This window comes from Carcharodon carcharias, chromosome 16 (genome assembly GCF_017639515.1).
Source record: "Carcharodon carcharias isolate sCarCar2 chromosome 16, sCarCar2.pri, whole genome shotgun sequence".
NCBI classification, from domain to species: domain Eukaryota; kingdom Metazoa; phylum Chordata; class Chondrichthyes; order Lamniformes; family Lamnidae; genus Carcharodon; species Carcharodon carcharias.
In genome coordinates, this window is record NC_054482.1 from 172,141 (window position 1) to 194,782 (window position 22,642).

Here is a 22,642-nt window from a genome sequence, read left to right on the forward strand (position 1 = left end):
ATCTTGGCAGTGTGATATGATTCAAATCTTTCTTCTTGGTCACAATCCCCTTCTTCATGAAGACGTTTACAGTATTTTGCTGCAACCAACTACAAACCCCTTATTTACAGTGTCCATATTCATTCTAAATACAGAGAACTGCTAGGCTGATTCTGTCGAATAGCTGCAGGTTCATATCTCACTTTCCATGTGAGATTAATACCCTAATACTTGATAGAAAATCACTTTTGTTAATGTTATCTACATTGTTTTGTAGGAAAAAAGGCAGCTCAATATCAAAGGCCAGAGTTTGGTTTTAGCTTTTGACATGCACACCACCAGACTCATTTTAAATAAAACTTAAAGAGAATCAGGCCATTAGGCCCATTCAGACTGTGCTGGTGTTTATGCTTGACATAAGCCTCCTCCTGCCCCACTTCCTCTCCCACTATAGAATCTTATTATTTAAGAAGTATGTGGACTTCTTGTTCCTCCCACCAAAGTGGACTATGGGTGGGATTTTCTGTTCCCACCCACCGCTGGGATCGTCCAGTCCCACCGAAAGTCAATGGACTTTTGGCTGAGCTGCCGCATCCCCTGTGGTAGGTCCCACCATGGCCTGTGTCACAATTCTCTGTACTGAAATATATTTGCTATTTACATGCCCATTCTAAGTCTCTTAGCTCCTTGTATTTATTCCTCAGTATTAACTATATCCTCCTAACTTGGTGCCATCTGCAAACTTTGAAATTTTGATTCCTGAGTTCAAATAATTTATGCAAATTGTGAAGAACAGTAATCCATCACCTGCTGCTTAAGGAACGCCACTTCCTATCTTCTGCCAGTCTGTGTAGTGACTTTTAACTCACTCTCAGTTTCCTGTTCTGTAGCCAGATTTTAAGTTTGTGTTTGTAAACAAGGCTTGATTGTAAACAGAAGTAGACATCTAAATTAATTTGAAATGATTCAATTTGCTCATTGTACAAAAGACAAAATTTCCTGGGGATTTGAAGAGTCAGATATAGATCAAAATCGTCTCGGTTTAGACATGCCAGGAGACAGTTGCCCAAACTTCAATCTGTCAACTGTTTAATTTGTTACAGCTGGAAATGTAATACTTTATGTACTAAACAACCATCAACATTTATTTTTGCACATTGTCTTCCAGGGCAAAGGGAATAAGAACCAAATTGGGCATTCTGTGGCAGAAGCCGGAGTTGATCACTGACTACATCATCCCGTACTCTGACAAAACTGAGAAACTGACCAAGCCCCAGAGGTAATATGTGATAATCAAGAAGATTTGCTCTAATTAGAGAAAATATACTCTAGTATCCATTAAACATGGAGTACAATTGTTTGGTAAATCTATCCTTGTCATCTTGTATTAAACCTCTTCTCATGTTATGGATCCCACCCCCAAGTGATTACTCATTATATTAGTTTCTTGGCGGGCATAGAACCACTTCTAAAAACTATCTTAGTTAAACTCTCCACTAGAGTTTAAAGGCCTGACCCCCCCTCCCCCATCCCAAGCCCAAGTTTCATACTTGATATTAAACCAACTATTCTACAGTGAACTGGCCTAATAAGACCTTTGCTTATTGACAAACAGCTCATACATGTTAACAGAGTTATTCACAAGATCAAATAATGTGTTGCTTTGAGTCAAAATCTCAAAGTCTAAATCATCAGATTATCTACATTGCTTTGTGACATGGAGACCTTTGGGATGTTCCCACAACACTACTGATTTTATCACGTGTACTATTCGAAGAAACTTAATTATATAATCAGTCATTTTTCCACAAGATAACCTGGAAGAGTTGGTCTTGGACTGTTGATTATGCTGTAATCATGGTGTCAAAATTATAATGTAAAAGCTACTTTGTAAAAGTTAGATTTAAACTCTGGTGGTGCTCTACACTAATGACATGGTGCAGATATTTGAAGAAAGCAAAGTGCAACCAAAAGGAAGCCATTCACTTATAGCATTATTGTTCCAACTTAGGTTTTTTAAGGATTTGAACAAGGCACTTAACTCATTCCAAAAACTGCAGAAGTGTTTGAATGCAACTTTTACAATTAGCTATTTGACGACCACTGCATATTCAACAGTTCAGGACTAACTCCATCAGCCTACCTTACAGAACATGTTGTTTATGATTTTGTGCCCATTTTGACCCTGACTCACAGAACATTGGAAAGTTTTGGGCATTTTTCACCTTGAGGATATATTGGATAGGTGGGGTGGGGGGTGAGGTGTCTCCCTGGTGCCTCCATTTTCTTGCTCGAGCATCACTTGCTTTGACCAAGCACATTGCTAATAGGCAGCAAACTATTTGGGGTGGTTGTTAAATCCATCAGGGCAATCAATCATCATGTGCCCACAATGCCACCTTAAAGGGAACCAAACAACAGTTAGCAGAAGCAAGGTGATAAAATAGTAGAAGTCTTCAAGGTGCACAATGTCTGACTCTCCTGATAGAGTGCAGGGAGGGGGGGGAATAAAAGTGCCCGGACTGCTTCCAGTTTTCCCTATCAACCCTGGTGGAAATGGCCACCTCCTGACCTGTGTCTCACTCATGCTCATAGGCAGGTTAAGAAAAAAGCAGCAACAAAATCAGGTGGTGTTGGGAGTCTGGGTGTTATTCAACTATTACTTGGAAACATTAACGAGGACCCTGTTTGTTTTTGGCTACGTGAATCAAAACTCGACTGACAGTCAGAACCAGCTAGCCTCCCATGGCAAGCAGGGGAAGGGCTTTCATTCCCACTCCAATTTTGAACTGAGTTTTTAGGCACACATAAGGTGGTACTGAGATTAAAATCAACCCCATGTATTTACCCCTATCTGTGTCATCCCTGGTAGAAGGCTAACAGGGTGTTGACCCTGTCTGATTCTCCCAGCCTTTTCTCTGCTCACTACCTCATATTGTCAGAATATGCAAACAAGAAATCGAAGCACATGATGTACCAAATGCATCAAAGCTCCAACGTGCTGCACCATGTCTCCCATGGGACTGGCTTATTTTACAGTGGATAAAGATCACAGTTTAAGGAATATACTAGTATTTACAAAAAGGATAATGAATTTGAAATTTGAGGCTTTGACTGCTTTGAACTGATTATATCTGTTTTTGGCAATAGACATAGGCTTGAAGTAAAAGATCATTTCTCTACCTTTCTATCTTACAAGTCACCAGAAAGTAATTACAGTGGGAGTTGCTAAAAATTGGAAAAGTATCTGCAGGCCTATCTGAATACGTTCCAGGAGATGTTATTCTGCATATATTTCAGCAATTTTGTGCAATCTATTTAAATTCTTAGTGGATTTGACCCCCAAATAGTCTTTTCAATTTAGGGAATTACTGACTGACCTTCAATAACAATAACAATTTGGATCATTCAGTATTGCGGTAAGGCTTTATGGCATCCTTATTAATATCACTCTTCAGAACATTTGTGGATTTCCAACAACTTTAATTTCCTCTTTCATACTATCCAGAAGGTAACAATTTTTTGGATGATTGGATTAAAATAAATCTGAAATGAGAGGTTTGGACTAGGACCAGAATGTTGCAAATTCAAACTCAAGCCTTTTCTTAACTAATATTTGAAAATAATCTGGTCTCACCATAAATGCGTTGTTCATTGGAAACCATTATGGCCAAATAAAGATTAAAATGGGCTTGGTAATAAGTAGCTGTTTTTATTTCAAGGCCCTTTGGAACATTCCATCAACGAAATGGTCAAGAGAAGGACCTCGGCATGTAGCTGCTATAATCTATTTACTCCATTAGGGAGTCATCTAGTATTCAGTGAACAACAGGCAAGGACTCTGTGCAGTGTTCAATGGTTTGATTGATCTTTGTTTAATTAGGTTATTCTGTTCTCTGATCTATGTAACTGTGCTTGATTGCTAAAGCTGTTGGTGAAGCTAGAGAGCTAATTGTACAGAGAAGTTTCCAAAGACAAGGCCTGGGTTCTGGCCAGACTATATGGGCAGAATTTTCTGGGTGACGTGCGAGTGATGGGCCCTTCACGTCAGCACTTAAAACGATGCACGGTGATGTCGGGCGAGCGTCCCGAAGTGACCGTGCGCCATCACGATATTTAGCTGGGTGAGCACGCAATGAAGGGCAACGCACACCCGCCATTAATTAATGGGCTTGTTAAGGCCCTTAACTCGGCAATTGATGCCGATTTTGAGACACTCATGCGATCTTTGGCTCAGCGCAGGCGGGTAAGTGACTTTTTAACAAAACTCACCCACAGACGGGATTTGTGGGCTCAGAGGGGTTGTTCATATTTTTCCTGAAGTATTTAAAGCAGAAAGAGTTTTAAACTTGCCTGTGTGATTGTTACCAGCTCAGATCGATTTCCAACAGCTTTCTCTGTACTTTGAAGCTTCAGCTCAGCTCTCTGCAGACAGTAATCTTTATCGGGCCTGCAGCTTTCCAGAGGCCTCCATTTAGCCTGGGGGTGTGGGTTCTGACATCTCCACTGGAGGCAGCTCCTCTGAGGAGGAAGGGAGGGATAGAATAAGGAGGAGGCCAGGACTGGACAATCAGCCTCCAGGGGAGCCACCTTTGGGAGGCCAGGCGCAGGCACAAGGGGCGCAGGGCCAAGAGGTTGTCCAAGGTAGAAGGGGCCACAGAAGATGTCACTATCCTGCTGCCAGGGTTTACAGGCGGCAAAGCAGCTACCTCAATATGTCTGAGGTGCAGTGCTGAAGGAGGCTCCGATTGTCAAGGGACACAGTCAACTATATCTGTCAGATGATTGGCCCTGAGATCTCCCCTAACTGTGTGGGTGGACACCCCATGCCAGCGGCTCTGAAGGTCACAGTTGCCCTCCACGTCAATGCCTCTTGCTCCTGCCAGGACTCGGTGGGTGATCTTTGCAATGTCTCCCAAACAGCTGTCCACACTTGTGTCAAGCAGGTTACAGATGCTCTGTTCAAGTGTGCATTGACCTTCATCCACTTCCGCTGGGACCTTCATCCACATCCACAGTAGATACGGCTGCACATGATGAATCCAGCAGTGGCTCAGAGGATGAGGAAGCACAGGGCGAAGATGAGCGGCGGTACACTGACCCGCTACTACACCAAGGAGGCAGGGACACCCGGGACACTTTAATCCAACGAACCTTCAGCGAGCTCCACACACATGGATCAGCAGGACCAGCATTGCCTGGAACTTCCATACATAGTGCTTAAGTTCCACTTCGTCAGCTGCATCTAAGGGCTTAGTACAGAAACATCAATGTCCACTCAAACACTCATGATATGTCTGTGAAACATACAAATGCAGCACAAAGGAAACACCCTCAGCCATGATAACAAAAGTGGACTTTATTCCCATCCATTCATCAGATGGTGCCACAAAAATCAAAACAAAACGTTGCTCCAACATTGAAAAATATAAATTCCCTAATCCAGGGCCAACACAAAATCACCAGTGAGAAATCCATGGAGTGCCTAACATGCCTTATGCTTACGTTTCCAGGTGCTACGTCTTGGTGCTGCCTCATCGCTGGGAGTGGCTTGTGAGACAGCTGCTGACTCTGCTGTCCTGTTGGCCTCGATGACCTTGGCGGGTGTCCTCTGGCCCATGGAGCCTGTGCTGGCCCCGCCTGGGAGGGAGCTGCCAGTTCCAGAACTGGCACCTCCTCAGTTGTCGCAGCCTCAATCGATGCAACGTTGACTGGCAGAGGGGCGGAGGAGCTGCTGCCCTCATCCAGAGCGTCCTGAGAGGAGTCCGCAGAGACGACAGGCAGCTGCTGCGCCAACGTGAGGTCACATTGGACCTCCCTGCTCACTGCAGATGGATGGGCACTGAGCTGGGACACTTGGTGCCCAGAACATCTCCCACATTGGGAATGACCACCTGTGGCTATTAGCGCTGTGAGGGCTGCAAGTCAGAGGGTAACCCAATCAGATGATTATCAATCTGCTGGAAGCCCTTCTCCATGAGAGTCGCCAATCTCTCAATGGAGGAAGCCTGAAGCTCTGTCCTGAGGTTCATGCCATCACTGACACTTTGCCTGGATTCCTCCACCACAGAGGCCAAGTGAAGCACACCCACATGCAACCCTGCCAGATGTTCCCACCCACCCTGCCACTTGTCCTGCAGATGCTGCATGGCTGACATCTCCAGAGGCACATCATCACTGCCGGACTCAGCATGTGCCTGGTCCCCTGCAGTCCTCCGGCTGCTGGCACCATCAGCACTCTCTGTCCATGCCATCTCCTCCAGCGATTGAGATGTGCCCTCTCCACTGTGCCCCGGGACACTAGCCAATGTTACATTCCCCACTGCGCTGGTGCCTGGCTCGCTGAATTGGTGTGATGCTCATGACAATTGATGCCCCTCAGGTGTGGAGGGGGGACTCTGGACATCCTCCTGGCAGCCATGCTGTGGTGATGCTGAAATTAACAACAAGGACAGTGGATCAGTTAGCGTTCAGTCAGTAACACCATTCATCCCTTTTCCCCCCAGCCTCATAATGCGCTCACCCTTCAAGAACCTAAGGAGATGAACATTGGTGGGGTAGAAAATAGTCAGGAGGAGGCCCAAACATTACACGTGCATACACACAGGCTGGTTAGATGGCCTAAGGAATGCCACATGGAATGTTATGTGGATAAGTGAGCAGTTAAGCACTTGGGCAAGACATGCAAGGTACGGGAATACAGGAGAAATGGTAGGACTGTGGGAAGTCATGACGATTACAGGGACCTTGCTAGGCAGACCTGTTAAGGTAGCAGAACAGGAACATAAGGCGTTTAACAAGGTAAAATCCAGACTTGCCTTTATTAGCCGAGGAATAGAATGTAGGAACAGGGAGGTCATGTTGCAAGTGCAGAAAACGCTGTCGAGGCCACAGCTACACTTCTGCGTTCAGTTGTGACCTGTGCTTTATGGGAGGGATGGGATTGGAGTGGGGAGAGTGCAGAGGTACCTGACCTGGATACATGCTGGTCTGGAGAGTTGGAGTGATGAGGAAATATTGCAAACACTTGTGACATTTGCCGTGGAGCACAGGAGATTGACAGGTCACATTATTGACCTTCATACTGTTATGAGGGGCATAGAACGGGTGGACAGAAGGCAACATTTCCCCTTGGCACAGAGATGACTAACGTGGTGACATTTATTTAAGTTGAGCACCATGAGGTTGACAGGTGAGGAGCTGAGGACCTTTTGGACAGAGTAATGTGGGGCGCACTGGCTGAAAGGGTGGTGGAGGTTCAAACTCTGCTAAGATGCAATAAGTCTTTGGCTGTGCGGCAGCGATGCCCTGGCATGTTAGACCATGGGGATAGTGGTCACAAATGGGTTAGGGCGACTTTGGAAGGTGCTAGAGACGCACATCCTCAAGGGGCCGAGGGACCTTTGTGTATTACCCACACGTCTGACTGTATCAATCTGTGAATGAGCAGTGTTGCTGCATTAACAATTGCAGCAACCATCAGTGCTTTGGATGGTGGGGAGACAGAGTGGATGGGACTGTGGACCTCAAATTCCTGGCCGCTGCACCCCAGCCTCACTGACACCTGCTGACCTGGTCACCTGTCTCCTCCCCAGCTCCATGGCCTGTTCTTCAAATCAGGTGAGTATGTGAAGCATGGGCCGGCCACCACCAGTGTGTGAATGTGTGTGCATGTTGTGTGCGTTTTTCTCCTGCAGATCAGAGAACACCATTCATTGGGGCTGATCGTTCATGTACTCTGCACGCGCACGCTGCACCCCAACCACAGTGGCCCATCTGAGGCCTCCAGCGGCTCCTGTCCACACTACTGGTGATCAGTCCCCAGAAGATAGTACGGCTGCTCCCAGTGCCCTCCCCCAACGGACACCTTGGGCACATTCGGCGTCCGTCACTTTGAATAACACACGGCTCTTAGCGCCCATGGCAAGGAGGCACAACTAGGTGCAGCGCTGAGGCCAGCAGACGGCTCTTGGCCACGACACCTTGGGACTCCCCTTCCATCATCTCAACACCATCAATAAGAGATGTGTTGGAGTTCTGAGTATGTGTCCAGCAGCCTCCCCTGCAGGTTGCCCCCAGACTACTCAAGTGCAACAAAGACCAACACATGGTATGGGGAGAACCCAAGTTCCCCTCAACCACAAAGGTTGATGTAAGCATGGTCACTGTTTGACCACCCAGCGTATGCTAAATGCCCAATGCAGTAACGACACTAAGACATGGGGAGGGGATCTCAAAGGCTAAGACTACCTGCTGGGTTAAATGGCTAAGGCCAACGTGGTACTCACCTTTCCAGAGTGCAACAAATCATTGAAGCGCTTGCGGCACTGGATCCATGTTCGCCGCACAGCATCCATGGAGCTGATCACCTCCACCACCTCCTGCCAGGCCGGCTTTGTAACATGGGGGGCCCTCCTCCTCCCATCCTGGGGAAACAGGACTTCTCGCCATGCTGCCACCTCCTCAACAAGGGCAGCAAGGCAGGCATCAGAGAAGCGAGGAGCACATTGGCCCCCCTGCTGGTCAACGCTGCAGCCTGCCCTCCTCCTCTGGTCTGCCCTCCTCCTCTGGCCTTCCCTCTACCAGAGCCTGCTGTGCAGATCCTCTGCAGTGCAACCTGGAGCTGGCCATGGTGATCAGCCTAAAGGAAGCTGCCTGGCCATTTCTTTATACAGGCTGCTGGTTCCCCATTGGAACCGGCGGTCTGTACACACCCACCGCAATTTTAAAAGTCCCGCTCTCCATGCATGTGTGAAATGCACTGGGTGGGCCTTCATTGGCCGCCTGTGCAAAATTGCAGCGCGGCCCATGATTGGTTCAGCTCCATCCACCCACCAAACAGAAAATTCAACCCTATGTGTGGGAACAGCTGTAAGTTCTGAAATATTTTGAAGTGTTATAAATAAACCTAGCGTTTATAAATAAAGTCTGGAGTTAGAACTAGTGTCATATCTGCATTACTCTGAGATAAATTTGGACATCAAAGAAATATAGCAAACTGGCAATACATAACACTATGAGTGCCAAAAACCAAATTGCAGGTCCGCTTGTTAGTAAAATGTTCCAATACATGAGAGAGGCAAAATAAACCAGCTTTTGCCAATCAGACCAGAGCTAGCCACTCAGAGGTTCTCTGATTTTCTTCCCTTCCTTCAGAGAAGCATCTTAGAACAACTCTGAGTCACAGGATTGTAGCTTTAACAAGATCAAGAAGTTAAATTGTGAAGAATGATGTGATGTGCATGTTCAGTTACCCTTCCGTAAACACTTACATAGGAACCCAAACCTAATAAGGAAACACTTAGAAAGAAACTGATGATTTTCAGCAATATAGCCCTCCCCATCCACAGCCAATAAGTTAATTTTGAACTGTTGTTTGTCAACAAACGTGGAAGCCAATTGGTGCACAGCAATATCCCATAAGTGGTAATACAGTCCAACTGTCCAACATATAAACAAACATTGCTGGGAATGCTGGGAAGGCAGCATCTGTGGAGAGAGAAACAAAGTTAACAGGCAGAATTTAATGCCTCCCCCTCCACCACCCTGGAGGCAAGCTTGGGGTGGGGGATGGGGGTGGGCTGTGTGATTGGGTGGGAGGGTGTGGGGTGGAGATCCTTCCTGCCTCCCTCCAAATTGAGTGTGGGGCAGGAAGGCTTTTGGGAGGCTTTCCAACCCAAATGTCATTGAGGGCATCATCCTGCGACCATTCAGCTAGCACCAGGCAAGGGACTTACAATCTGGGAGGCTATACAGCAAGCAAGCATTGAGTTTGCCTGCAGCCTTCTCGTGTGGGGGACAGTCCTTCACTCAAAGCCACTCTGTGCCCAATGGAGCAAAATGGCATCAGGGTATTGGGGAGGGTTCTGCTCCTCCCCAGCCTGGTCAGCAACCCCCTTCCTGGGATCCCCATTCGCTCCACTTACCAGTGTCTGGAGGATCCATCATCGATCCGCTGTGTCGGCTGCAGTGCAATACCAGCAGTGGCCACTGCTCCCAATACTGCTGGCACTGCAGATCTGCCAGACTCTTATTGGCTAGCAGCTCTCAGATATCCAGCAGCACAGCGATTAAATGTCCCTGAGTGAGCCGAGAGCCCCAGCAGCAGGGTTCCTACTGCCACTTAGGGACTTTCTTCTGTCGGGAGCTCCCAGAGATCCAGTGGGCAGGCGTGCCACCAGAGTTTCTTGTGGATGACATGGCCTCTGCCGAGCACATTCAATTCCACCCACATTTCAGATTGATGACCTTCTATCAGAACTGAAAAAAGTTGGAGCTATAACAGATTTTAAGCAAGTAAAAGGATAGGAAAAGATGGGTGGGAAGGATAAGAAAGGTTTGTGACAGGGCAAAAGGCAAGAGAGATTAAATGGCGAAAGGAGTAAAGGGAGAATGCAAAAGGGATTTGGGAATGGGGCAAGTAAAGAAACAGAAGATGGTCTAGAGGAGATGTAAATTCCAATCGTAGAATCATTACCAAGAGCTGCTGTCTGAAAATTGAGAGAAATGGTTATGACCTGAAATTATTGAACATGATATTGAGTCTGGCCTAGCTATTATAGTGTGTTTGGATGATATTGGTTGAGCAGTTAATGCTGGCGAAGAAATCAGGACAGTTCCTCAAATAGTATGGGATCCCTTACATGCACCTAAAAGGACAGACAGCACCTTATCTGAATGATGTGATGATCCTATCCTTCCTCAATACTACACTAAAGTGTCAGCCTGGATTATGTGCTCAAGTCCTGGAGTGGGACTTGAACCCCTGACTTTCTGACTTGGAGGTGAGAGCGTCACTCACTGAGCAAAGCTGACCCTTGTAAATGGAAGGACTGAGATGCAGGGAAACAGATTCTAATGTTTTCCATTGTTTGGCACAAATGCTGTTGCCTGAAGGGAACACCTTGTGTTTTAAAAGATTACAGCAAATAAAACCACATTTATTTCACAACAATCCCCTGAAGCAACTTGCATAAATGAATTACGGTGGAGCTGCCTCGCCTGTTTTCCTAAGTGGTTATGCATCACTGTTATGGATTATTCCATATACAAAATAATGGGAGAACAAATTACAATGATTTAAAATTATCTGTCAATGGTAGTTGGAGATCACGTTGAGATAAAGGTGCACATGACAGAGAATATCACAGATGTCCCTCTTCAGTCATCACGTGTAGCTTACATAAGCTCATGTTCCTTCTAGTAAACTACAAGTGAACATCATTGTAGTTGTCCTATTAAAACAGAGTTCCAATAATGCAATAAACTGAAAGAATAATAGTAGAATTGAGTAAGAATCCAACCATTGTTTTTGCCATCTGTTCCCTTGCATCTTATACAATTTATCAAGTAAACTAATTTACTTGCAGAGACTATCCTTGTGCCATTTAACAATAATTGTAACTTCTTAAACAAAATACATCATTTTCCACTGAGAAGTTTGGAACATAGAAAAGTAATAACAGCAAATGCACTATTTATTGCATCACTGACCTGATCTACCACCAATTTCCTGACAGGTCCTCAATTCCAAAGATATTCCCTATGTTTCTGTTATTCTTTCCCACCCTGATTGTGACTGAAGCCATTTTCTAATTATTTCCTGACAGATAGAAATTTGACTTGGCTTCAAATGAATGCTTTTATTTCCTTTTATTCCACTAACAAAACCCTCATTCTCCTCTTAGCTATACAACTAATAACTGGAACTAAATGAAGACAGAACAGTTGGGTTTTGGAAATGAAACTCTAATTGTTGTGCACCAGCGGAAGATTGAAAGAAGAATTTAAAATTGCAGACGATTTACAATCTCCTGCACCTTGAGTAATGGAGGTGCCAGCACCATTAGGCCCAATGTCTGAAATGGATTCTGCCTATTCAGCAACTGCTTCCCAAGGGCAGAATATTGAGTGTGGCGGGCAGGCGCAGTCAGCGGGCCTGGGAGTGGCTGGGAAATGGGCCCCCGCCTGCGATCGTCTCCCGACCGAGATTTCACGCTGGTGGCCAATTAAGGCCCGCCCAGCATGAAACGCAGCTCCTGACTGGTCAGGAAGGGCCAACTGGGGGCGGGGCCTGTCAACAGCCGGGTCCAATGGGGACCCAGCGGCCAGTTTAAAAACGGCCCAGGCTGCCACGGAAGAACGTCTGTTCTGCGTTAGCAAAGTGACGGAATCGAGTGCGGCTGGAGACACCAAGCGGGAGAGTAGGTTGCGTGGGCACTCGCCCCCCCCCTCCTCCCCCCGGCTTTTTGGACGAGTGCCTCGCGATCTTTCTGGAGGAGGTGTCTGCCAGGAGGGATACCCTTGTCCCCAGAGATGGGAGGAGGAGGCTACCGCACGTCACAAAAAGGGCATGGGAGGAGGTGGCAGTGCTGGTGAGCAGCCATGAAGTGCTGCGGCACACCTGGGTGCAGTGCCGGAAGCACTTCAATAACCTGCTGTGTTCAGGAAGGGTGAGAACTGTGTTGACATGGGTCAGTGTGCAGGAGTGTTAAGGTGTGGCTGTGGCCCTGTGGAGCTCAGAGTTGTTAGAGTCTGAGTGTCAACTGTCAATGATGCCAGAGCTGGCCAAGGGGGTGAGCCCTGGCTGCTCGGACTGAGAGCCTTGTGGCTGCAGGGGCACGACTCGTATGTGCCCTGTGAGGTGTTCCTCAGCTGGGGTTGGCCAGGCTGCAATGACGCTGCAGGTAGAGAGCGGAACAATCAATGCTCCTCTGTCCTTTCAGGAGAAGACAAGCCATAAACAAGCAGAGGGGTCATGGACAGGTGGAGGGTCGCCCAAGCTGCTGCTGCTCAGCAAGTTCGAGCAGGACGTCCTAGAGCTGGAGAGCCAGCAGGCTCCACATGAAACCAGGTGTGGAGAGGCAGGGGGGTGCCAGATGAAGGTGAGGGTGCAGTACACAGAGGAGAGAGTTTCGGATTGTGCAACTATTCTACTGTAGTTTCTTCGCTGATGGGAGCGTCAAACCTGGAGTCCCCATTGATCGTCGAAAGATGATGGCACCATGATGCAGATCTCCATTGTCTCCCCAGGGTGCCTGGCATGCACAGCGACTAATGACATGTCCTTGTTCTCCCTTTTAGATTCGCCAGCACTCACTCACTCTCTGGACCCCGAAGGCCCACCCCTGATGCCGGAGGGCCACCGGGTTTCATTTGTACCTGTGTCACACCCACTCTCTGAACCAGGCACCAGCGCAGATACCAGCCCTCGGTGGGTATTAGATCAGCAGCTAGAATGTCAGTGCACATTGGTGAGGGCAATTCACACTCGCCTGAGGTGCAGGTGAAGGCAGAGAGTGCCCAGGGCACCGGCAGTCAGAGGACTGCTGGAGACCAGGTTGATACTGATTCGAAGGCAGATGTTGATCATCTGGAGTCATCCATTAGGTGGCAGACGCTGGATGTCCAGCGGGATGTGTGGGAGGATCTGGCGGAGATCCATGAGTGTCTGTGTTCCACGGTCTCTGTTGTGGAGGAGTCCATGCGGAGCATGAGCACTGCGTTGACCCTCATGGCCGAGTGCTCTGCCTCTTTGAGAGTGGAGACTCTAATGGAGAGGCAGCTCCAAGGACAGAATCAAGTCCTGGGGATGCGCTCAGACCTGCAAGCCCTCACACAGGTACTGACCTCAGGTGGTCAGTGCCAGTGTCGGAGATGGATGAGGCACCCAATATCCATCAATGGTGAGCAGGGAGGCCCAGAGCGACCTCACGTTGGGCACGAGCTGCTTGTCGTCTCTGCGGGCTCCTCTCAGGGTGCTCTGCACGACAGCAGCAGCTCCTCAGCCCCTCCACCAGTGAAAGTCACATCTGATGAGGCTGTGATAACTGCTGAGATGTCAGCCATGGCGCTGGCCACTCCCTCCCAGGCGGGGCCAGCACAGACCCCACTGGCCGGAGGACGACCACCAAGGTCATCGAGGCCAACAAGACACCAGGTTCAGCAGCCTGCCTTCAATGTCACTGCCAGTGAGAGGCTTGGGGGGGGGGGGTGGGTGAGGGAGCAGGTGGGGTTGTCGGGTACTCAGAAACGTAAGTTAAAGGCTCCATGAGCACAGGAGGGACAGTTCACGGGTAATTCTCTGTTCATTTGTGTTTGGTTTATATGTCTGCTGATGTGGACATCAACATCAATAATGGTAATGTTATTATGCTTTCAATGTGTCAATAAAATTAAATTTCCTTTGGTTCTGATGGCCTGATTATGCTTCACCTTTTTCTGGTGCAGGGTACGCCAGTCTGTAATGCTGAAAGTGAGTGGCTCGAAACTTTATTGCACAGGAATTGAGTTGACTTTTGATGCAAATGAAAGGGTCATTTCAAATATCCGGGAGCAAGGTGGCAGCCCTGGCATGGGGTAGAAGCAGATCTTTGTTACCCTAGCTGAAGGAGCGTTGGACCAAAGTGTCCCTGGTGTCCCTGCCTCCCTGGAGGTTACTGAGGTCTGCCTCCATGACCTCAGCGTTCTCCTCACCGTGCTCCTGTTCTGGCTCACTACTGGATTCACCCTCTGTGGTCTGTGCAGCTGTGTCAAGATCCCCTTCCTCCAGTGGATCCCCCCTTGCCAGTGGCAGATTGTGGAGAATGCAGCATGCAACCATTATCAGTGAGGCCCACACTGGGGTGTATTGTAGCACACCCTGTGAACAGTCCAGGCATTGGAAGCACATCTTGAGAAGACCTATGGTCCTCTCTACCACCGCCCTGGTGGAGGCCTGACTCTTATGGTGGTGGAGAAGCATCATGAGCCACCTCTTCAAGGAATAGCCCTTGTCACCCAGCAGCCATCCATCCATCCGGGCTGGAGCCATGAATAGCCTCGGCACCTGGGAGTGTCTCAGGATGTCATGGGAGCTGCCTGGGTACCTTGCACAGTCTTGTAGAATCAGCATCCTGTGGTCACACACTATCTGCACGTTCATGGAGTGAATCCCTTCCTGTTGACGAAGGCACCGGCCTCACCTGCTAGCGCCTTGATGTTCACACACTTGCACCTTGGATATGGGGGAACCCAGCAATTGTTGCAAAGCTTCTGGCTCGCTCAGCCTGGCTGGCCTCATCCATATGGTAAAGGATAAATGTCATTACCCGCCTGAACAGAGCTTCTGTCACCAGCTTCATGCAACTGTGGACAGCTGATTGGGAGACTCCACACAGATCCCTCACTGACCCTTGAAAAGAGCTGGAGGCATAGCAGAAGTTGATGGCCACTGAGACCTTCAAAGCCACAGGCATGGGCACACAGTCGGAGCTGATCTCAGGCCCAATCATCTGACAGATGGAGGTTACGGCCTCCCTTGAGAGACGGAGCCTCCTTCGGCACTGCACCTCGGACATATTGAGGTAGCTGCATCGCCGCCTGTAAACCCTGGCAGCGGGATAGTGGCGTCTTCTGCAGCCCCTTCTGCCTTGTACTACCTGCTGACCCTACGCCCCTTGTGCCTGCACCTCTCCTCCCACAGGTTGCTCCTCTGGAAGCTGGATTGGGACACCTGGTCTCCTCTCCCTTCTGCTCCTCTCTTCCACCTCAGAGAAGGTGCAACCAGTGGAAACCACAATTCTCGTTACTAGGGTAACAGAAGGCTGTCTGATACCTGGAAGGGTCCACATGGTCTGAATCCTCTGGGAGCCTTGGAGATACCAATAAGTCCTGAAGTGAAACCTGGAAATGCTAAGAACGAAGCCGGGAACAGAGATAAAGCTGCCAAGTGCCAATGAGCAACCAATCTCCAAAATTCCTCACGACTCACATTGACAATGCTGTTGGCCTTTTTCACCTCGCCCTTGGATGAGGCTTGGCAAATTGTCGGCTGCCTGCCTGCCCGATTTGCCTATGCGATGAGCATGAAATCGCACGGGCAATGTAAAATCCAGCCTTATTGCCTTTTTAATGGCCTTAACTGGCCTCCTAACTAATGGTGGGTACAGCTCCGACTCCCATGCATGTTGCCGGCTGAAATATTGCACAAGTGCATGATAACATCAGGGCACTCACCCGATGGCATCACGCGCTGTTTTACATTCGACTGGGTCGGGCACATGCCCATCCGTTCAGCAAAAAATTCTGTCCTAAATCTTTAAATGCAAAGCTGCAATTTTCCATATTTGTTGTTTCTACCTTTCTGTTGATTCTATCCAATTGGCATTCATATAAATAATATTCATTTTCAATTTTATAAAAAGGTATTACAACGTTTCAATCTTTCAGCATTTATAATGTGAGAAAACATAGTTAAGAATCTTTCCAAAGAGCCTTATTTCAGCATCTACCCCTTTTACTGAAGCTGTTTCTCTGTTGTTTTAACAAGGACGCAGGCTGCACTGATGACGATTACAGCCTCATGCGTGGTGCATCTTATTAAACCTTAGCAACAACAATCCATATCATTGCAGTAAATGAAGAGCTAACATGGAACAATCAGTAGAAGACCAGAGTGATTAGAAAACAGAAATTGGAGACCAGCTGCAAAATGTGGAGAGTTAAAAAAAAACATAATTTTACTTTTAAGGAAAACAGGGTAAACATTATAAATGTTAGATACAATTATTGGGTCAAATTTGGACTTAGTCTAGAACATAATTTCTTGTGAAGTCCTTGCTAAAATGCAATTATGTCACTCATGCTCTTCAGCGTTCTGTGTTTTTGCAAGATTTGCTGGCATACCTAGGCTTTGTGAGTTATGTGGTGCAACTGGTTTTAGTCATTAGGGGTATTCTGTTTTCTATATCTACTGTCTTCCCAACAGTCACCTCCACCCCTCCCCTTTAAATGGTTTTGAAAACATTCAGATAGATAAAGGCAGTTTGGAGGAGCCAACAACAAAGATGAATCAATCCTCACTTATTTACGGGCTGTAAAAATATTCCATATTTCTGCAGGGAAAACATATCATGACAATGTTGTCAAGAGTTTGCAATTTGGTTGCTGGCAACAGCTGTTTGCATTTTAGAAAGAAGCAGGAGGCAGCAATGTTACGTTTCTTTGAGTTAATAAGGACTTCATCAACATTGTTTGCTTTACTCATTTCCAGATTTTGCACAATCCTTACCCAGCTTGTTCTAATTACAAAATATTTGTTGCACCCCAGAAAGACAAATGGACTTGAACATTCACTCAATTTAATTCTAAAATGGTAACTGTGATGTTGCTACATTGTAAATAAATTGACAATCTGTTCAGCGCTACCATCTAAGGCTTAAGCTGAGCATTTCTTCCATCTCTGGTCACCCATATTCCAAGGCTACCCTGAACTAAATGAATTTCCCCCAGAAGTTCATGTCTGCAAGCATTTTAGCTTCCAAATTTCCTAAGGAACGCCTCAGATTTCGGAGGGAAGTGACATTTTTGATATTGAGAAGTACCACAATAGCTACAGGCAGTGCATTAGTAATCATTTCAATGCAGTATCTCAGTGCCGCTGGATCTGGGCAAATGAGAAAGATAAGAAAACCTAAAAGAAAGAAACAAGGGTGAAAGAGTGAGATGAGGAGGAATTTCTTCACTCAGAGGGTGATGAGTCTTTGGAATACTCTATCTCATAGGACTGTGGAGGCTCAACGTTAAGCATGTTCAAAACAGAAATCAATAGATTTCTGGATATTAATGACATCAAGGGATATGGGGATAGTGGGGAAAAATGGCATAAGAGATAAATGATCAGGGCATGGTCGGCTTGAATGGTGCAGCAGGCTCTATGGGCTGAATGGCCTACTCCTGCTCCTATTTCCGATGTCCCTATGTTCCTAAATGAATGGATAGGCAGCGAGAAAGAGAAAAGAAAAGAGCATAAACAAAAAAAAGAAAAATACATAACTAACAATGCCAAGGAGAGACAAAGCAGCAAACTAACAAAAGGTACAAAAAGAAAGCAGAAGGAGGACCAAGAGAACAGGGAGAAAGAGAAAAATTGAATGAGAACCTGCCCTTTTGCCTTTTCTTACACAATAGTAACTTGCGGTAAATGTGGATTTCAGCTGTGCTCGTATTCAACCTCTGATTATTCATGTACAACTTTACAAAGGAGCCAATTATAGAATAAAATTAAATCATCTTTGGGGTAGATGTTTAACTCAGGGCAGATTCAGAGGCAGTGACATTTATGCACTTAATGCATTTGATGCCAGAATGTTGGGAGAGGAAGAGTATTTTCTTTGCCTTATCTCATTTCGGGCACTCAGCAGCTGACAATGGTAGAGGAATTTCTCCTCATCCATCAAGAGCTATATTTGGAACTAATAGTTCCAGGGGAAGAAGCACATTATTCAAATCCATTATGATACTCCCTCTCCTATTGTGCAAGATTTACATCTTTTTCAAAGCAAGTTCCACATGGAATGGATCATCCAATTTTTTAATGAGGAATTCTAAACCTTCTGCTACATCCAATAATATTTTCACCACTAAATGTTTCCAGCTTTCAAAATACCAATTTTCTGGTCTGCGTTTGATATGTAATAAATCATAATTATAGAGATTTCAGTCCATAAAATGAGGCAGCTTGGGTCAAATAAATCTTCCTATCGCAATCACAGTTGCAGTTTGCACCATGGGCAAACGCACTGCTCATTACATCTGCACATATGACACTTCACTGAATCTGACATCAACAGATTTTTTTTGGTGTTAAACACTCACATTATCTTCATATGATTGAACCCTCATGTAACAGGTCAAAATAAGTTCAGCAAATGGATTATGATGATCGCTGGGCAGATAATGGGCCAGAAATTGCTGGCAAAATAATGGCGAGGTTGACTGTGCAACTTCAGACAAGGGGCTGCTGTGTGAGTGAATGTGGAAATCCAATGGCTACTGCTAAAAAGAGTCATTCTACAATCACCTTCATGATAATGACATTGTGCAACCTAACACACCATCAAAGTGCATTGAACAGTGCAAAGTTGCTGTATCTGCATGGTGGGTACAAACTAAACTCACCACAGAAAGTGGCTTGTCAAATTCAGTTGAACTGGCTTTTCACCTATGATGCATATTAATTGCTACAAGTCAATCTCAATTGGGCCTGTTATAAATGTAAAGTCTTGTTCCTTTAGGTTTTAATTGCTGAAGATTTTAAAATGATTCACTTTTTCTTTGTCTGTTTTTCTCTCTTTTAATCTACTCTTTCTTTCCTTCTCTTTATTCCTGTACTTTAATTTGGCATTTGTTGTAGTGTTGATTTTCCAGGCAACTTTTCTTGGCGGACACATTTAATTTTATTTACAAAGCAGCAGCAGCAACTACATGTGTGCATCAAACTCTATAACTAAAGAAGATCTCTCCTCTTGAGGTTCCCCGTGCTGCTAACCCATTGGTTTACACGGATCATGTGATCTTACAACGCAGGATTATACTTAAAGCTACAGTCCTACATTTATCAAAACTATAATTACTACATTCCTTCCCCTTTAACTTTGCTGTACATATTGTACTTACAAGGATATTTATCGCATGACATTACAATATTTACATAGGTCATGAAATTACAAGTTCAGTCTTTCAGGTGGTTTCCTGACCCATGTGGAACTTCGTAGCTCCACAACTTCAGATTCTTTTGCAGGAAACACATTCTCTGGAACCACATTAGCATCATTACCTCATTAGGTACATGCAGTTCAGTGTCGTCCATTCTGACAGAGACATCAGGCATGTCTATTCTTGATTGAACAACTTCAACAGGAACCACAGCTTGAGCCATGGTAACAGGTGGAACATTATTTTGTTGGAGTACCTCTCTTTTTCTTAAATGATCCACATGCTTACAGGTGATCCGGCCCTCCACTTCCACCTGATACAACAATGGTCCGGTCACAGAGCTTACTTTACCAGGTAACCACTTCAGTCCTCCATCAAAATTCTTTACATGTAGTGCCTCACCAACAGTAAATTGTTGCTCAAATTATGAGTTGCTTTTTGGTTCCCTTGACTTCTCTCCACCTTCCCCTCCAAATTGGGAAGTATCGAGCTTAGTCTTGTTCAAAGATGGTGCCTTGATAAAAAGATAGAGGGGTTTTCTAAACTCTTGGGTAAGTACTTGGTGCAAATTAGTACTTGTATTGCTGGATTGACTTGTGTTTGACCAGAATTCGTGTATAGTAATTCTGGTATTTGCAAGGCAACAAATGGCACAGTCATGGGTTGTCTCTGATCCAGAGTTCTAGAATGATTCACAAAAGCAGGATGTTGAGCAAAGGGCACAAAGATTTGTTCAGGCTAATTAATGGATGTATTAACCTTGAGTTCAGATCCAGCACATTTCTCATAATGGCTTATTTGAGGTATCAAGTGCTGCTCAGGTAAGTGCTTTGTTATAGTAGAAACAGGAGACCATCCTTTTATCAACTGATACTCCTCTAATTGCTTCCTGATTTCTTCCACTGATTTTTTTTAATGCAACCTAATTTCAATAAAATTCTTCTCCAGGGTGTTGCACTGTTGTTGCATTGGCTCCTTCAGATGGCTTTGCCTATGTAACCTGTGAGTTGCAACAAGGTCCTCCCTCTGTCTACACAGCTGTTGTTGCAATTCTTTCAAATATTTTTGTTGAACCCGAATACCTACTGATGAAGCATGCAATCTCTGTTGATCCCTCAAAGCTTCAGTGTTTTTTGTCAAGATTGTGGAAAGCATTGTGTGTTTCAAAGCTCCACCTGAAATTTCCGATGTTCCCAGCTGTCCTCCTTGGGACTTTGATCCAGCAACATCTCCATGAATCTTACTTGTGTCAGCCCTTGCTCTGGTTCAACTATACCTGAATTCTGAAGGTTCGATACTTTTGGACCATTCGCTTCAGGTACACTGTAGGGGATTACATGTCTTTTAGATTTTGGTGAATCATGTTGACTATTGCTTACATTGTATACAACAAACTGGTTTTGATTAAGATGCTCAGGGCCTCTAGAACAACTTAATCCATCATCAGGTATTCTGATGATTTGTTGTTGTGTCATTGTATTCACAGCAGTGGCAGCATGTTGCTGGCAAGTTTTGAGCAATGCTGAAACCAACACAGTATGAGTTTTTAAAAGTCGGTGCCATTTCAGTAATTCTGTATCCTCTTTCCAAGTGCCTTCATCTTTCTACCACAGAATTCAGTCTCAGCCTTCTCTTTGACTTCACTGTCGGCCAGACTCCTCTCAGATGTAATCTCAACTTGTCTTAGTTCAGTAGTTGAGCTACCCATGACTTCATTATCTACTTCCATCTTGGAAAGTTCTACAATTTTTGCTTTCAAAGCCTTTTTTGCTTTATTCAGCTGATTCCTTTTGAAATCTCACTGGCCAATCAAGGTTAATTTCCCTCAATCAATTTCAACCTAGAGAGCTTGGTCCTCTACCTTCTAACACCATGACTGGTAGCTGTGCCGTTTGGTCTATAATGAACAGTTACTCTGATGATACCTTTTACCTGGATTTCTTCACCTGTGTGCACTTTCAAATTGGCAGATGCTTCTTCCAAATTTAATTGTTGAGGACCTTTGTTTCAATATCTGAAAGTGTTACAATGGTAGAAGCACTAGTGTCTATTTCCATTCTTAAAGGTTTACCATTCACCTGCACTGTGACAATAATTGGCTCTGTCTTCCCAACTTTCATGTTGAATAATGAATAAATGTCCGAATTGATTGTTTCTGGCTCTTCAACACTATATACTTCATTGGACTAATTGTTGCCTGGAAGCCTGTTTAAACCTTGCTTTGCAATGTTTCAATATGTGTCTACTTCTGTGACAAAAATAATATTCTACCTTTTTAAATTCCCAATCGTTGGGAGAATGACTGTTTCCATGTTGATAAAAATTAATTTTTGACTTTGCTGCTAAGCTGCTTCCTCGTAATTTTCAGTTAGCGAGGGCTGTTTCCCGCTTCCCGGCAAAGTCCCAGCTATTCGTGCCACTTTTGGCTGACTGTTCCCACCCAACTAGGAGAATGGTGCCATTTTGCACCCCTTGAATTGATTGTGAATCCCTTATAATGCTTTCCATTGCAAGGGCAATTTCTAATGCTTTCTTAAAATAAAGATCCACTTAGCTAGCAATCTTTGCTGATAGCATTCTCCTGCATGCCACATACCAAATGATCCCTGAGCATGTCATTCAGGGTTTCACTGAAATCACAATATTCTGTTAATTGTTTTAATTTTGCCATGTAGGTATCAATGGTCCCCACCACCCGCACCCCCCCCCCACCCCCCGCAACCCCCACACCCCCTCTCCCTAGGGCTCTATTCCGTGAATTGAACCTGAATCACTGCATTGTGACTGAGGGCTTGGGTTGAAGATGTCCCTTAATGAGGCCTACTTGAAGTTCTTCGATTCTGGAGCACTGGGGGCTGTCAAGCTTCAAATTAAACTGTAGGTTTTGCTCCCACAAATACTCAGGAGAATTGCTCTCCTCTTTTCCTCCCCTGTGATTTTGTTGGCTTCAAAAAAAAAATGCAAGACATTCTATATATTGAGACCAGTCATCTTTGACTCATTCAAAGAAATTGATTCTGTCAAACTGTAGCATCTCAGATGATTGTATCTTCCTTTCTTTTTAATTATCTTAGATACTCACAATCACTGGATAAGGAACAGCACCAGATCTGATTTATGCTCATTGCTAGTTCATTATAGAGTTGATTTTCCAGGCAACTTTTCTTATTGGACACTTTTCTTATTA

At 45.5% G+C, this 22,642-nt stretch overlaps 1 protein-coding gene across 1 annotated transcript in view; it reads left to right on the forward strand.

Annotated features, from left to right (window-relative positions):
• The window catches only part of LOC121289065 (regulator of G-protein signaling 5-like), a 50,959-nt gene that overhangs the window by 16,066 nt on the left and 12,251 nt on the right, over positions 1-22,642 (forward strand). The window contains exon 2 of the mRNA XM_041208045.1: positions 1,148-1,258. Within this exon, the coding sequence (XP_041063979.1) occupies positions 1,148-1,258 (111 nt within the window). The remainder of the gene's footprint in view (positions 1-1,147; positions 1,259-22,642) is intronic.